Here is an 18,232-nt window from a genome sequence, read left to right on the forward strand (position 1 = left end):
GATAATGTAAGCCTTGAGGTAGCTTGCGCCTTGACTGTCAACAGTGCTACTTGCAATGACAGGAAATAAAAGGCAGATGTTACAAGTTTTGGTCTATGAACTTCCACAACAATAACGGTTATTAGCGATGTAAAACGTAAATAGATTAGCTTTTTATCTCACACCGTGCTCGCAGATCTCGCCGTCGATGGGACTATTTTGGAATGGGAAGGGGAGACTAGTTCACATGGAAATCTCTATAAGGACCTGAATTTTTCACTGAAGATAAAGACGTGAAAAAAATTGATTTGGAGGGGAAAAAAAGAAAAAAAAAGACTTAAAAAGATTTCTAAAGTTTCACATTACAACGAAAACCTTTCCAAACAGATGTACATGAAAAATTACACGTAATCTGCTGCAGCTGGGATTTTCATATCCTCTACCTCGGCCGTTCAGAGACATCGAATTGAATTACCTGCTATATCTCATTTAAACACACAGGCACCAAGCACATGGGACATCAGAAAGGCGTAAAGGCCCACGTCTGCTCCTTGTTTTCATAAGGTGGGCTATAGAAGGCGTGCAATATAAGAAATCACATTGAACAAATGAAATAGCAACGCCATCTGCCCACCATCTTGGTACAAATGACCAAAGGTCTAGCACCTCACCGTATGTACTAAGTTATAAGCTAGCTCAGACAATGTTTTTAAAAAGGCCATAACTGTATCTGTTAGAGGTGCCTGCTCAGTTTTTGTTCCCTATGTTTGGTGTAAATGGTGAATTGAGTGGAAGCCTGCCATACTTTGCCCAGACTAAGTACATCGGGACAGTGTGGACTAAAAAGGGTCCTGTCTGAGCATGATGCTCAGTCCACTAGAATGTGGATTTCAGAGGTAACCCTGTTGCGTTTGATAGAAGCAAATATTCAACCAATAAAACAAAATACAAAGAAAACAAAACAAGTTGTCTTATGTGTAAACCATTTGGATTTCCTCGATACAGGTGTATCCTTCTGGTGAACTCTCTGGAGGAAATTAAAAGAAACTAATGGTAATAAAGGACGGCGTGCTATTTTATTTTTTTTTTTATTGTGGATACATTTCTACGACATCAGATGCCCGTGGAATGATATTCCACCTAAAAAAAAAAAAAGTCTTCCTAGTTATATAGGATTTAAAAACCTATTTGTGAAGATCATTTCTTGAGCCATTGAGATGTTATACATAGATTGTCTTCCCCACGATATCCATTCTTCACCAGGAGGTAGATGCCTAACAGGACTTCTCATACTGCAATTCCCCCTGGTCAGCTATCTATGTTTTTCACTTTATGTGTACAATTCTGTAATTCTGTACTATATGGTACCTATATGTACTGTTTCACTATGTGTGCCATGTATTTTTTTAATTTTTTTACTTGGTTTGTATTCATGAACATTAATATATTTGCAGTTGATGTAATGAGTCTTTAATTATAGTTTAGAAAAACATTTTGTATATGATACATGCAACACAGCATATGATCCATAGTTTTTTTGCATGAAAAAAATAAATTCCTTTAACAAAATAAAAAAAAAATACATAAAAAAGTAAAAATAGAGAAATCCATAGTTTTACCCTAAATGCAGAATATATTTTATATTAGGAATATTCTAAGTGGTCAAATAAGTTGGCACTTTTGCAAAGTTCTGTGTATTAAAGAGAAGATAGACTTCCTCCAGCAGCACAGATCTATCCAACACGGCCCTTCTCCATGCTTTGAGGACATCATCAGCCCAAGCCACCAGTTCACCTGCATTTTCATAGAAACGTCAATCTAGTCGCAGGCTTCCCCAAACTCAGGCCCTCCAGATGTTGCTGAACTACAACTCTCATGATTCTATTAATGAAATAGATAGGCTGAGATTCATGGGAAATATTGAGATTAACACCGTGGGATCAGTGTGATGAATCCAGGAGCTGGTCCATTAAAAAGGCTTTGGTTAAATTTTTAGGATGGAGGGCGGTACTTGTATTTATGGGGTGTGTACCTTTAAATCTGCTATAGACAGAATCAATTTGATACACGTCAAATGCTATACTTTATATGGCAAAGATGTTGACCATTTCATGTATAGGACAACAGTATGAGAAACAGTTTCCTCAATTGTGCTGAAATTGGGTGTGAAAATTAGTGTATACTAACACGGTAATTTATGGTGTATACACCTTTAAATCCGTATGCACATAGTGAGTGGAGTGTATACCGAATAGCTTACTTTGTGATCCAAAGATCTTATAAGGTAGAAATGCAGTGCGATTAGCTGTATTCTATGATATAGTGCGATCAATAAAATCCAATATATTGAAAAATAACATCCATTATATTGAAAAAAGATAATAGATGAGAATTGCAAAAATACAACTTTTTATTTAGGCAAAAGTGAATATATTCAATATAATGGATGTTATTTTTCAATATATTGGATTTTATTGATCGCACTATATCATAGAATACAGCTAATCGCACTGCATTTCTACCTTATAAGATCTGGTGTATCAAATTGATTCTGTCTATAGCAGATTTAAAGGTACACACCCCATAAATACAAGTACCGCCCTCCATCCTAAAAATTTAACCAAAGCCTTTTTAATGGACCAGCTCCTGGATTCATCACACTGATCCCACGGTGTTAATCTCAATATTTCACATTTTTAGACAGAGTTTTGGTGAAATCTCTGCCTACATCCAGTTTTGAGCGTCTCCATTTACCAGTCAGACTCCCTCATCCCTGTGTGTTGCATTAGGCATACCAGACTAACCTTATGAGATTCATGGGAGTTGTAGTTCAGCAACATCTGCAGGACCGGAGTTTGGGGAAGCCTGATCTATTGTGTCCAGATCGTGGCTCAACAAAGTGAACAGCTAAAGGAAGTCTTCGTTTTAATCAGTGAAATACTGAAGTGGATTGGCAGTATTGGAAGGAGCAGGCATAAAGAAAAATTTTCACGCACAGGGCATCTCACCACCTTGTAATGGTGCATTACGTTTTCTTTCCCCCCTCAGACACCGTTTCCTGCCCTCCAGAGTCCCCCACTGATGTCCTACACTACCACTACTTTACTCGTGCTCAAGGTAGTCAGTTGCATCATGTTTTCCAGGACATACCACATTGTGATGATGAGCCACACATTGAAAATGCTGCCAGGCAGCATGCTGAATTCATATGCTGTAGGGTCCCTCACCTTATTAATAACTTCAGTAACTGCCAACAGCATATGAATTCTGTATACACTTCAAGTGCTGCCAATCAACATGTGCAAATAGTGTGTCCAGAAAAACGGGGGATTCGGATTCGCTGGCGAATAGTTCCTGGCGAACATAGCTTGTTCGCGTTCGCCACGGATGGCGAACATATGGAATGTTCGGTCCGCCCCCTATTCATCATCATTGAGTAAACTTTGACCCTGTACCTCACAGTCAGCAGACACATTCCAGCCAATCAGCAGCAGACCCTCCCTCCCAGACCCTCCCACCTCCTAGACAGCATACAATTTAGATAAATTCTGAAGCTGCATTCCTTTTTTTTTTTTTTTTTAGACAGAAGTGTGTTATATTTGAGCATGCTAGGCTGAACGTGGGTATATCATGGCTAGTTGCACTGAGGGTATGAGTATATAGCAGTACATTGTTGTGAAAGATGGCTGTCATGTTTAGGGTGTAGCTTGCACGTTATCAACTGTGTATTTATATCAGCAGCTCCACCACTAGTTATAAATCAAGTGTGAGTCGCCCCATGAGATGAGACTAGTGAATAACATAATACATAAACGGTTAAGGTAAAGGCATGTAAGGAACTACGACAATAAACTCTTTAGGAGGTGAAATAATGACATGCTTAAACACTTGCTACTTTTCGATTAGTTAATGTGCAGAGAGCAGTTCATGTGATCAAAGGCATGGTGTGGAGGATCGGCTATAGTGGGACATGCTTGGCAGGCTGCTGTTTACTGCTTGTGCTCATCCGATCCCTTCTGGGCGCCAGGTGCAGACCCTGGGAGTCCCTGATACCTGGACAACAAAGGCAAGTCTCTGGCTGAGTGCCGGGTTCGCGGCTTGAGGTGGTGGAAGTTTGTTTTGTCAGGTGGTCGGATCTGTCCCGGTGGTGCTTCACGTCCGGTGCGGGATTGTGGTGGCTTAAGGTGGAGGCGAGTGCTTGACGTGGGGCAGGCTCTGCATTTCTGTTTGTGCCTCCGGTCCCATCTTCGACGCCTTTTGCGTTGGTGGATTTTAATGGGGACTGCTTCGCTTAGCTGTGGTGGAGCTTGTTGGGGCTTCCTGCTTGTTATTTGCTTCCAAAATTGATTAAAGAGTCTGTCCAGCTTAGACTCCATATCCTGCCATGCTTTGCTGGTACCAGGAGGACACGCGGCTGCCGCCATATTGGGAGAGTTGCAGATGAGTATGTTGGCCTGGGTGGCTGTGCTCTGTGTGTCCATTAGCTCCAGACAGCCTCTCAGGGGTGGACTGGGATAACCCCCACTGGTCCGAGTGGGGAGGGGGGGTTAACGGAGCTCCTTCCAGGAAGTAGCTGCTCCTGGGCATCCCAGGAACGGGAGATCGGCTGCCTCTCCCGCCCGGTGAGCACCAGGCCACACTTGCCACGCGGAGGTAAGTAAGACTCTATCGAGTTGCTGACCGCTATTAAGCATGTCGGGTCAGTCAGGTAGGAGCAACATTGCTGGGTCATCCCCTTCTGGGGTGAAATTCGCTTGTTGATAGCTGCTTAAAGTGAGATATTGAGGGAGCTCACACGAAGTGCGTCTTTCCTCCATGACAGCTAGGCCCCGCCCCCCGGAAGCTGCATTCTTAGTCAGAGGAGGGACAGTGTAGCTGCTGCTGATTTAATAGGGAAATCGATAGCTAGGCTAGTGTATTCAGTGTCCACTACAGTCCTGAAGGACTCATCTGATCTCTGCTGTAAGGACAGCACCCCAAAAAGCCCTTTTTAGGGCTAGAACATCAGTCTGCTTTTTTTTTTCTGTGTAATCTAATTTTAGTTGCCTGCCAGCGTGTGTGTCAGGCTCACAGCGTATACTGTGCCCACTTGCCCAGTGCCACCACTCATATCTGGTGTCACAATAGCTTGCATTTAAAAAAACAAAACTTTTGACTGTAATATAATAGCAGTCAGTTTCCTTCACACGTGTGCGTTTCAGGGTCTGCCAGGGCACAGTGTCACACCAGTGCAACTCATATCTGGTGTAACAGTAGTGTACATTAAAAAAAAAAAAATACAGGGGGCTTGTCACCTTTCGGGGACCCTTGGTGTTGTACGTGGCTGGGTGGAGGAAGAGACCTTCAATGACATCAGTGAGGACAAGGAACGGGACATGGCTAGCTTGGTATCCAACCTTGTGCAAATGGGGAGTTTGTGGTTGTGCAAATGGACTGTTTGCAGTTGTTTGCGGTGCGTTAAACGGGGAGTTTGGTCTGTCACTGTGAAGCGGGCGTAACCCTTACACTACCTGATCGATACAACATCATACCTGATGTTTTAAAGCACGTTATTCCAAACAATTTAGGAATGTTAGGTGATTTATGCCCTTTATGGATTAAAACCAGACTCTGCATCAACTATGTAATTTTCCATGGGAGTTTTGCCATGGATCCCCCTCCGGCATGCCACAGTCCAGCTGTTAGTCCCCTTGAAACAACTTTTCCATCACTATTGTGGCCAGAAAGAATCCCTGTGGGTTTTAAAATTCACCTGCCCATTGAAGTCAATGGCGGTTCGCGCGGTTCACCCGGTCGCGAACATTTGCGGAAGTTCGCGTTTGCCAACGGAAAATTTTATGTTCGCGACATCACTATTCGGCAGGCCATATACTAATGATCATTTCTACCTTTATGGATAAATTAACAGACTATATGGCTTACTTTATATTTATATTTGGACATTGTTCAGATTCACCTTCACAGTTACATAGCTGAAAATAGACATGTCCATCAAGTTCAGCCTTTCTCACATTGTTTTTGCTGTTGATCCAATTTTGCAACAAACTAGGAAAAAAAAAACCTTCTTGACCCCAGAATGGCAGTCCGATCTCTCATTGGTTCAAGAAACTATTACCCTACAAATTACAAATGCTATCCCTGAATATTATGTTTTTGCAAGTATTTATCCAATTGCCATTTAAACATGTGTATAGACTTCGATAAAACCACCTCTTCAGGCAGAGAATTCCACATCCCTAATGTTCTTACTGTAAATAAAAAAAAACTTTCCTGTGCCTTAGACTACATGACTAAGTGACCTCGTGTCCTATGTATAGTCCTGTTTATGAATCGATTTCCAGACAATGGTTTGTATTGGCCTCAAATTTTTCTGTAAAGCTTCATATACTGGGACGTTCAATAAATATTCATCTAATATGCCATGGAGAATCTGGCATTCATCAACATTGTCTTGTGGGAAATCCAGGCAGTTCAACGGCCAAAGCCCGTTGCCAAATCCTTTTCCATTGAGATTCACCTGCACCAAGGTTGGTATGTAAAATGTATGACCACGTTCACATGGATTTTAAATACATAGGTATATCAAAAAAAGCAATGTATGCCAGCAAACAACAAATTGATTGGCTTTCACAATTCTCCAGTCCATTCTCAGAATGAAGATAATTAAATCAGCCATGTGCTCCTTTTTACCTCCAACTACCATAACCACTACAGAGTGTTGTAGCGGCTTTGGGGCCAGGAGTTCTCTGGCTGAGCCCCAGTGTAAGTACTCAAACTATTTGACTATTTCAACTATTTGACTTCTTACCTCGGCACCTCCGGGCGCCATTCTCAGTCTCCAAGGAGGGAGCTGGAAGCTCCTGATAGGAGCTTTCGTTGGCTCTCCTGTGCTAAATCCTGCAATGCAGAATGTTACTGGCAGTGTTCCTTTAAGATAATAAGGAAGCTTCATGGAAGCGGTCATTTTGTGGTTACATTTTTGTCTGGTGTAGTAAATACTATTTATTGAGCCACTTCTGTCTGCTGGGTCTGCAGGAGCAGGAATGTAATTAGAATAAAAATGATGTTTTAAACCTTGGGCCTGTCATGTTCTGCATTTGCTCATATCTTCATGATATTTTGCACACTAGACTAGTCTTTAGAAGCAGAGAGGGGATACAATGTATCCAGGAGGATTTCACACTTATTTGGGTTTTGCAAATAAGCGCAGAATATAAATATTTCTATTTTTGAACATTAGAATTCTGGAAGATTGTTCATTATATAACCATATGTCGGAGAACATTTGCAGCACAAACAAAGTGGGCCCAGAAAATATATTTTACAAAAAGAATTTTGTAGCTTGTATAAAAACCTCTAAATATCTGGAAATGGATGTATATAATAATGTATATCTGCATAATGTTAATATTTAGTACCTCAGTGCATGAATGCAGTATATAACACGTGGGATGTTTTTCCGATCATAAACATCTGTCGTTTCTGGATAAAATATCTGAAATATTAAAAAATGAGAATTATGTCTGCCACAATCCAATAACAAAAGAGACACAGACACAGACACAGACACACACACACGATTAGATACATGTTGCCAAACTCTACAAATAGCATTTGTGAAAGAATGTGCAGTCATGTCATCCCAAGTGATACACAGAGCGTCCTACATTTACTAAGGCCAGGATTGTCCCATTAGATAATAAAATGAAATTAGATCTATGCATTTGTTAGCAATCTTGTTGGCACAATGTGTACATTTACCTGCATGGGATTTTATAGGTTCCAGAAACACAAGGCTTGAGCCCTACACTAACCGAGCGGTGGGGTTTCTATGTTACGTCCTGCCCTCTATACCCATGTACATCGTGCTGCTGGTGCTTTCTGGGATCTTAATGATTGCAGAGCCATAAATAAGCACATGCTGGACAGTCAGTTTAATGCGTTCCCACCATGATACCTAACCAACAGAGGGGGGTACAGTAACGTTCTGCTCCCCAGTACCCCTTCCTGACAGTCATCTTGGGCTGCATGAACCCCTCCACCTAAGTAGTCTGATGGAGCATTATACTAATAATCTTTATTTTCAGCTGCCTGATGTAAAATACAAAGCACTAATATCCTTCCCGCCTACTGCTCGCACTGTAGATATCCTAAACTAAACAGCCCCACAACCGGCATTAGTCCCTACAGTGTCCCTCCCCACCCCCTCTTTAAAGATGGACAAGTCTAGAACAATATATTTAGGAATAATAAATATCTAGAAAAATAAACTGCTTTATGTCTAATATTAAAGGGACAGTAAGCACCATAACCACTTCATCTCATTGAAGTCTCCAATTTGTAAGAAGTCTTTGAGGGACTTTGAGTGGTTGAGTGGTGAAATTAAGGCTTTCTTGACACCTTGAGCGTGGTGCCCACATTCAGAATTGGATAGTGCATATAAGACAGCAGACAGCAACAACCCTGGGACGATCACATTCATTGTGTTGCAAAATTGGACAGCTCAACCAGAAGGTCCCTTTTAAATTAGCCGAGCCTCAGCAAAAGAGATGAGTTTCAGGTACCAGGATAGTCCCAGTTTTTGTCAAACCACATGGAAACGATTTAAAGCAAAACAGGGAGATGGCACCCAAATACTCTTTGCCCTGTAGTCACTACAAAGAGCTGCAATGTCTATGTATGTAAAGATCCCCTTTAAGAGTCAGCAGCTAAAATAAAATAAATGCCCTTACCTTAGGTAACCCAATGGACTCCATGGCTCGTAACCACTGCACCGTATTGTCTGTGTGTCGAAAATGAAGGCCAGATCTCTGGTTAAAGAATAAAAAAAAAATAATACTTTATCCATTTGTAGGAGAATCTTACACCATGCACAAACAGACTGGCAGATTGTTTAAAAGAAGATATATCTGAAAAGCTTTAATAGTCACGGGAAACTTGGAAAAGTTTGAAGAAAGTGTATAAATTAGAAATTGTAAATAAGACTTGGCAATTTTAACTGTAATCCTGGCAGCTAAAGTTAAATGGGAGTCCCTTCCAGCTGGAGAGTCCAGGTAATTAATTTACAGCAGGTACCCTGGAATTACGAATGATGCGGATAGTGGTTGCATTTCTTTCATAGTATACTTCTTATACTCCTACTCTGCTTTCAAACATCGCCTGATGTTACACGTGTATGTAAATATCATGTTTTATGATTCACAAGTTCAGGTTTACATTTACTCAATGCTGTTTTCTACATTTAAGGAAAGGTTGCTATTTGATGGGTGTTTGTTAGATATATTTTTTTTATTATTATTATTATATTTTAGTTGGAAGTACCTTACAAATTACAAAATAACATACTCTGTTCTACAGCTCATCAGTTTTTACATTTGAAATGCAGGTAGAAGGACAGTTAAACCTTTCAATTAACAATTCTTCAACACAAAATTCTACAGCACAAATTAACATTCAAAGCTTTGTTCTTCACAACCCATATGAAAATTAAAGGATGACTAAAGTCACCCAGGCCATTTAATTTTAATGAAGTGGTGTGGGTGCAGTTGTCCTTTACTTTTTAACATGCAATATAAAACATTGCAGTATTTTAGGGTTAGGTCCACCTCTAGTAAAGGTCATATTGATTGGCAATGCAGCGGAAGTAAATTTGTGTTGTCACTTTACAGTTGAAACATTGAAAGCTTGACAATGACTTTTTAGCAGGTCGAAACATTGAAAGCTTGACAAAGACCTCTTAGCAGGTCGAAACGTTGAAAACTTGACAATGACCTCTTAGCAGGTCGAAACGTTGAAAACTTGACAATGACCTCTTAGCAGGTCGAAACGTTGAAAACTTGACAATGACCTCTTAGCAGGTAGAAACGTTGAATGCTTGACAAAGACCTCTTAGCAGGTCGAAACGTTGAAAGCTTGACAAAGACCTCTTAGCAGGTTGAAACGTTGCTGCTCTTTTTGTTCCATTAAAACTGCCTGCGGCTTGAACACCTGAGTGTCTGGAGAATTGCTTGTGTTGCCTCTACAGCTATTAAGAACTTGTGATTTCCAGACGTGTGCTTTCTGTTTGTCCTGAACTACACTTCCTCAGAATTTTGGATGATTGGTGGGCCATCCGAAGTTCACAACTCAAAAACACCGTATGACGAATTAAAGCTAAACTGAACTGGACAATGGGCAAGTCAGTTCAGTTTATTCTGGAGTTCTGTCCGTTTGAGGGAAAATGCGCCAATCAGTGTTCTGATATGAATATATATATATATATATATATATAATTTATTTATTTGTGTTAGGTGCTTATGATAGTACAGTGTGAAATACCATAATTAAATGTAGGATAATAAAAAGGGCAAGTCGGTTGTGGTGTGCCGGAACCAACGATGAGGTAGGCCTGAGAAAGAAGAGGGCCTACCCAGGAAAAAGAAATAGAAAGGAAATAAATGTTAAAATGGGGTGTGGTTGGAGGGTCATTCAACGCTGACCTCGAACGGTAAGGAGCAAGGTAAGGGGAGTGCCTAAAGTAGGCTAGGGGTGGAAACCAGCACCTCCCACAAATCCAGGCAAAATTGCCTTAATACACATATATATATATATATATATGTGGCGAAACCAACCTCGCCACTATGAGCTGGAGAAGTCTGGTTGCTCGCCTGCTTCCTTTGGACTATGGACCAGACTTTAAAAAGCTTTATTTTACCTGCAGAAAGGCATATTCGTGCCTTTCAGCCGGGGTGTTCAGTAGATTCCAGCTACCGAACAAACTACCGTATGAGGGACCACCTAGGAGATGGAGTGTGCCGTCAATTAACCGCCCAGAAGCTGCGGTTAACCGCAGCTTAATTGATGAACGCTGGGTGGCCTTTGTTCGTTTGCCGACCACGAGGTAGCGGCCATTTTAATCGTGCGAAAGACCAGCGGTGTTCGGCGAGGATTCTATGGAACTATAAACGGACACTTAATTGCACGAACACCGCTGAGCCGTCTGTCGCCTGGGTCCTATCGTACAAGGTTAACCGAACACTGGAATTCGGTATTTCTATGGGAATTGTAGTAACCCAGATAGCTATACCATGGAGCCTATTTGTGTGATTAAAGACTTTGGCTCCATGGCGATTAAACTGTATTCGTGTAGTCTGGGTGCCAGTCACTTAATAATGTGCACCCAGACCTGAGCTATCTGGGGATATGTAACATGTCTGTGTTGGGTGGAATAAAAGTGACTTTATATATTTTAAAGCATAATACTGTATTTAGATCCCCACATGTGTAATGGAGTCTTGTCTTTGTCCTGGGAGGTAATTGGATTACCTCTACAATTATCTCCAGGGCAGAAGAGAGGAAACCAGGATGCATTGTGGGAATGTTTACTGCTGTGTGTCTGTAATTGGTTTATGTCTGTCCTTTGTTACAGTCTTCCATTTGGTCCCCTAGGGGAGTGTCCACCAGGTGGGAGACCTGCATAAATACTGGGCAGGTAGCCCTGAGTAAAGGAGTTGCTGTTTAACCCTGAAGCTGGAGTGTGTCTCTTTCTTGGGGGGGAAGGGGACTGTATGCCGACTGCCAGGAGTGTAAGCTGTCCATATTGCTTTTCCTGTTCGGCTGCTTCCAGGGTTCGTGTGTCTGCTGTTCGAGAGTTGGTGAATTCGTGCAGTTTGGGAGTTCGGGAAGTTGGTGCTTATGGTAGCTGCTGGTCTATGGAAAAGGGGATTATCGCCTAAACGCATTTTTCCCCTTTTATGCTGAAACGGTCCGTTACAATTGGTGGCAGCGGTGGGATCGTTCCTACAACCAGAGGGACAGCTACAGACAACACCATTCCTGGATTACAAAGTGAGGGCAACGCCAGTACCCGTACAGCACCCCTATCTACAAGGAACCAACTGCAGCAGAGCAAGCATGGCACCCAGCTACACGCAGGAGGAGTTTGACAAAGAGCTGAGATCACGACTGATTTTCTTCGGACCCAACCCCCCGGAGAAATGCGTGCGGCTTGTGAGTGGACATGTAGATGAGTACCTGCGGTTCATGGCAGATCCAGCCAAGGGTATCGGTCGCCCTATCCGGCGGCAGAGTGCGTTTCGGGGACTCAAAGGTGTACCCCAGGGAGATGATGGTGTCGTCCATCCTCCCCAGCAGCCGTGTGTGTCCCAGGGAGCCGAAGGTGCAGTCCTTCCTCCCCAGCGGCAGGCTGAGTTACAGGGGGCAGAGGTTGTTGTTCCTGCCCCCCAGCAGCAAAGTGATATGCCAAGAAGGCAGTGTGAAGCGAAGGGAGAGGAGAGCAGCGTCCTCCCTCCCCAGCGGCAGTGTGTGCCCCAGGGAGCTGATGGTGTCGTCCATCCTCCCCAGCAGCCGTGTGTGTCCCAGGGAGCCGAAGGTGCAGTCCTTCCTCCCCAGCGGCAGGCTGAGTTACAGGGGGCAGAGGTTGTTGTTCCTGCCCCCCAGCAGCAAAGTGATATGCCAAGAAGGCAGTGTGAAGCGAAGGGAGAGGAGAGCAGCGTCCTCCCTCCCCAGCGGCAGTGTGTGCCCCAGGGAGCTGATGGTGTCGTCCATCCTCCCCAGCAGCCGTGTGTGTCCCAGGGAGCCGAAGGTGCAGTCCTTCCTCCCCAGCGGCAGGCTGAGTTACAGGGGGCAGAGGTTGTTGTTCCTGCCCCCCAGCAGCAAAGTGAGATGCCAAGAAGGCAGTGTGAAGCGAAGGGAGAGGAGAGCAGCGTCCTCCCTCCCCAGCGGCCGTGTGTGCCCCAGGGAGCTGATGGTGTCGTCCATCCTCCCCAGCAGCCGTGTGTGTCCCAGGGAGCCGAAGGTGCAGTCCTTCCTCCCCAGCGGCAGGCTGAGTTACAGGGGGCAGAGGTTGTTGTTCCTGCCCCCCAGCAGCAAAGTGATATGCCAAGAAGGCAGTGTGAAGCGAAGGGAGAGGAGAGCAGCGTCCTCCCTCCCCAGCGGCCGTGTGTGCCCCAGGGAGCTGATGGTGTCGTCCATCCTCCCCAGCGGCAGTGTCTGTCCCAGGGAGCAGAAGGTGCAGTCCTTCCCCCCCAGCGGCAGTGTGTGTCCCAGGGAGCAGAAGGTGTCGCCCTTCCTCCCCAGCGGCAGTGTGTACCCCAGGGAGCTGATGGTGTCGTCCATCCTCCCCAGCGGCAGTGTGTCCTGCCGGGAGCAGAGACAGTCAGTCTCGCACCCCAGCAGCCGGACAAGAGAATGAAAGGGGAGACAGCTGGTCCCCCTTTCCATCAGCAGAGAGAGTGGCAGGGAGAGGAGCCTGCTACCCCCTCTCCCCAGCGGCAGTTTACCGTCCAGAGAGAGGAGCTTGTTACACCCTCTCTCCAGCGGCAGCCTAACCCACCAAGGGGAGATGTTAAGCCCCACGACTGTGCAGATGGGACCGTAGTCTCTGTACTTACAGCCCAAGGGGTAGGGACGGTCGGTCCTGTCCCCCAGCCACAGAGCGATGTATCCAAAGGGGAGACAGTCGGTCTCCCCCTCCGGCAGCCGAGCTATGCACCTAAAGGGGAGACGGTCAGTCTCCAGCAACCAGGCTCCAACCAGACTACTTCCGTGGTAGTGCTGGCACCAGGACAGAATACCGCTGGTCTCTGCCCCCTCAGCAACCCACCAAGGCAGCCTAACTGTTCCCCACACAGTCATGGTGAGACACCTGGACCTGGACAAGTTTGTAATTTTTTCAGGTGTAGTACCCAGTTATTGTGGGGGGGCTGTACTAATAGTTGTGTTTTGTGGGTGGGTTGCTGGACTAACCAGGGCACTGACCGGCAGGAGGTCAGGTACCCTGTTAGTCTAGTTGGTAAAGGGGGGAAGTGTGGCGAAACCAACCTCGCCACTATGAGCTGGAGAAGTCTGGTTGCTCGCCTGCTTCCTTTGGACTATGGACCAGACTTTAAAAAGCTTTATTTTACCTGCAGAAAGGCATATTCGTGCCTTTCAGCCGGGGTGTTCAGTAGATTCCAGCTACCGAACAAACTACCGTATGAGGGACCACCTAGGAGATGGAGTGTGCCGTCAATTAACCGCCCAGAAGCTGCGGTTAACCGCAGCTTAATTGATGAACGCTGGGTGGCCTTTGTTCGTTTGCCGACCACGAGGTAGCGGCCATTTTAATCGTGCGAAAGACCAGCGGTGTTCGGCGAGGATTCTATGGAACTATAAACGGACACTTAATTGCACGAACACCGCTGAGCCGTCTGTCGCCTGGGTCCTATCGTACAAGGTTAACCGAACACTGGAATTCGGTATTTCTATGGGAATTGTAGTAACCCAGATAGCTATACCATGGAGCCTATTTGTGTGATTAAAGACTTTGGCTCCATGGCGATTAAACTGTATTCGTGTAGTCTGGGTGCCAGTCACTTAATAATGTGCACCCAGACCTGAGCTATCTGGGGATATGTAACATGTCTGTGTTGGGTGGAATAAAAGTGACTTTATATATTTTAAAGCATAATACTGTATTTAGATCCCCACATGTGTAATGGAGTCTTGTCTTTGTCCTGGGAGGTAATTGGATTACCTCTACAATTATCTCCAGGGCAGAAGAGAGGAAACCAGGATGCATTGTGGGAATGTTTACTGCTGTGTGTCTGTAATTGGTTTATGTCTGTCCTTTGTTACAGTCTTCCATTTGGTCCCCTAGGGGAGTGTCCACCAGGTGGGAGACCTGCATAAATACTGGGCAGGTAGCCCTGAGTAAAGGAGTTGCTGTTTAACCCTGAAGCTGGAGTGTGTCTCTTTCTTGGGGGGGAAGGGGACTGTATGCCGACTGCCAGGAGTGTAAGCTGTCCATATTGCTTTTCCTGTTCGGCTGCTTCCAGGGTTCGTGTGTCTGCTGTTCGAGAGTTGGTGAATTCGTGCAGTTTGGGAGTTCGGGAAGTTGGTGCTTATGGTAGCTGCTGGTCTATGGAAAAGGGGATTATCGCCTAAACGCATTTTTCCCCTTTTATGCTGAAACGGTCCGTTACAATATATATATATATATATATATATATATATATATATATACACACATACACACACACACACACAGGCAAATATAAAGATACAGAATATGTACTGACTTTTTTTTCCTCAAGAAAGAGGGCTTAGCTCCCACCTAAGAGAAATGACACGCTTTACGAAAAGCACCCACCACCCCAAAACTTTAGAAAGAGAGAAGAGAAGACAAGACCCTCCAAGAGAATACAGAAAAGCAAAAAATGATAGTCGAAGAAAAAAAAAAGAGAGAGAGAGAGAGAGGGAGGGAGGGAGGGAGAGAAATTAGAGAAAACAAAAAAAAAAGTGGGTGGAGGGGACTGATGTGGAAATTTAGGGTGGATGCGGGGGAGGAATAGGATAGAGGAGTTTATCCATCATGACAGCTGCCTAGAAGTATACATAATATATATTATACATCTTGCAGTTCACTGATTGGACCATTTCGTTCCCTTTAGATTCATCCAATTAGTTTTTTAGAATCATTTGCGAGGCTAATATTCGGGTGAGCTGAACAGGGAACATGAAAGATACTCAGTTGACTGAAAAAAAATTACGTGATAACAAACTACTTGATTTGGCAGAACTGGATTTTTTCCACCAAGCACAACTGACGGATTTCCAGATATTTGGTCAGATGTCACCAAACATGAGTCTCACAATCACCCAGAACAAAGTGACAACGGGTGGGGAGGAATGTAGATCATTTCACCTCCGATATGTGCATATTTTCATGGTGCTTGGCAATGCACTTCTCCAAGTTGGTAATAAATGTTAAAAGACAAGCTTTTTTGGATTAAAACGTTTAAAAAGTCCTGTTTCATAACACGTATTCTTTTTTTTTTTATTGGCTTGGCATGTTAAAAACTTATTTAACTTTAATTATGACAATCTGAAGAGCCTGTTGGTGATCGTTTGATGGCATGTTATATTAAGATCATGAGGTAATTCAGAAAGTATACATTCTTCAATGTATAGCTCATTATCAATCCGTCTGTGGGATTACTGAATAACATATTGAGTTTAGATGGGAAGCTTCCACACTCCCACTCAAAGTGGGTCAGCTCCTCCCGTAGATTGAAAGAACCATTTGACAGGAGATCTGCCAAAAACTAAACTTTTTTGGAGCCGACACGTATCTGGCTTATTTACAATAAAGCTCACTGTATAATCACGGATATAGCTGCCAGGAGTTTGCTTCAAGATAAAGGTCTGTCAGTCTCAGCTGGGTGAATCCCATCCAGTTATTTACTGTTCTAGGAATTGCATCACATAGACACTGCCAGGGAAGGGAAAACGTGAGCTACAATGTGTCACAGACTACGTGGGAACCAAAGGTGATTAAAATAGCCAGTATTTTAGAGGGCAAGAGTCCCATAAGCACTAACAATAATTTTATTATACTCATTAAAGCGATGCACAGGATATAGAATCTAGAATAGAAACTCATTATTTTCAGTCAGAGGTTTGCCCAGGATGATGGTACATTGAATTCATACATATATGTTAAGAGACACTCCAAACACAATAACCACTACAGCTTGTGTTCGTTATGGTGTCAAGTATGATTCACACAGTCTTGTTACAAAGAGAAGGGGGAAAGAAAGAGAGGGACGTAGGGGAACAACTTAAGAAATGCAGAATAACGAGTAATCCATTATCAGAACACTCCATCTCCCAGTCCATTATTTTTGTGCCATATATTACCTGAATCTGGAGTTTTTCATCCACGTCAGATACATATGTTTGTTACCCAGTGCATTAAATGTACAGTTAGTTTGAGACTACTGTGAACTAGACTTGTGCTCAAATTCTTTTCAGCTGTGAAGAACGAATCAAATTCCAGTTAATCTACACTTGAACTAATCAATAACATCTGGGATTTACGTGAAAGGATCAACTCGTTCAGGTGTAGATTAACAGGAATTTCTTTCGTTTATCTCAGGTGAAAACAATTTGTGGATAAGTGTAGTTCCCAGTCGTCTGAAAGTAAATGTATATATTACTTACTGGATAATGAGGCACAGCAAGTGATCACTCTATTAAAATTCACCCAGAGCCATGCATGAGCAAAAAAAACGATAAAGGTGCCACTCTACATGGTTGGTTCCTCACCCTGTCTGGAGAGCTTTGCAAATTTGCTCTAGGTCCAAAGAAAAAGTATGGAGGTCCAGGTCTCCAAAGCTACAAACCTTAAAACGTATTTGTTCCACATCATAAATCTTTTTTTCAGAGATCAATTTTGGAGCAAAGAATCTTCCCAGTTTAGCCAGGTACACGCCATTTCTCAAACCTTCTTCCAGCTCTGTGGTTGGCGGGAGTTCTTCGACTAAGCAGGCTTCAATCCACCTGCAAAGAAGAGGAGGACAGAATTATTCAGAGAGATGACTGGTTTGCATTATCACCTAGGACTATTTGAGTGATCACACGTCCATTCTACAATGAGATCATACATTCTACACCAGGTGCGAGACGCGGGAAAGGGAGATAAGCAGAAAACACCATTAGTGCAGTTTTGAATTTCTGTACACATGCAGCCTGTTTAATGTTCTTGGCAGTGAACAATTGGCAGGTGACATAATGTGCAGCAATTACTGTGTGCAGAGATTTAAAGCCTGTAACATTTAATGATAGACAAAATACCATGTTCCTCCCTTTCTGTTTGCAATGAAATATAGATCTACAGAGCTCAAAACAAGAATAGAAATAAGATTGTGAGCTACATCCAGCCCAAAAATGACCTACATTTCAACAATATCACATAACCATTAAGAAATAATTACGGTCCGAAGAATGAAAAAGAATGAACAAATCTGCATAATACTAGTAAGTAAACAGATGTCCATAAATACCCGTGTATACAATTGTTACAATAGGGACAATAACAGAACCAAATATATGCAGAGCTGGAGGGTGGGCTAGTGGCATTCAGGGGTATCTCTTGTTGCCAAACTTCTCTACCTATAGGAATGCATGGGATATTCGAGATTGGCTGAGATGTCCCAGCATGCAATAGTGAAAAGGACTTCACTGAAGGTTCAGAGCCTGGTGGTATGCTGCAAGAGAAACACCTACCTACCTAGGTAAGTATCCTTGAAAAATGTATTTCATATTTGTACCATGTATCCTGACAGAGTCAGATAAGAAACGTCCACAGTAGTTGTGTTACACGTGGTTGTACGTGGTCTACCTTCTGCACAGAATAGAAGAAGCACTGTAGATATCAATGGAGGGGAATTTGTTTTCTATCACGGAACAGAATGGCAAATGATTCCTCATA

General features: G+C 43.4%; 1 protein-coding gene across 2 annotated transcripts in view; it reads right to left on the bottom strand.

Moving 5' to 3' along the window:
* Positions 1 to 18,232, bottom strand: part of IQGAP2 (IQ motif containing GTPase activating protein 2) — a 267,127-nt gene that overhangs the window by 109,163 nt on the left and 139,732 nt on the right. For both annotated transcript variants that reach the window (XM_063453609.1, XM_063453608.1), the window contains exons 3-5: positions 17,145 to 17,301; positions 8,712 to 8,789; positions 7,398 to 7,474 (exon numbers count right to left, since the gene is read on the bottom strand). In XM_063453609.1, the coding sequence (XP_063309679.1) occupies positions 7,398 to 7,474; positions 8,712 to 8,789; positions 17,145 to 17,301 (312 nt within the window). The remainder of the gene's footprint in view (positions 1 to 7,397; positions 7,475 to 8,711; positions 8,790 to 17,144; positions 17,302 to 18,232) is intronic.

This window comes from Pelobates fuscus, chromosome 5 (genome assembly GCF_036172605.1).
Source record: "Pelobates fuscus isolate aPelFus1 chromosome 5, aPelFus1.pri, whole genome shotgun sequence".
NCBI lineage: Eukaryota > Metazoa > Chordata > Amphibia > Anura > Pelobatidae > Pelobates > Pelobates fuscus.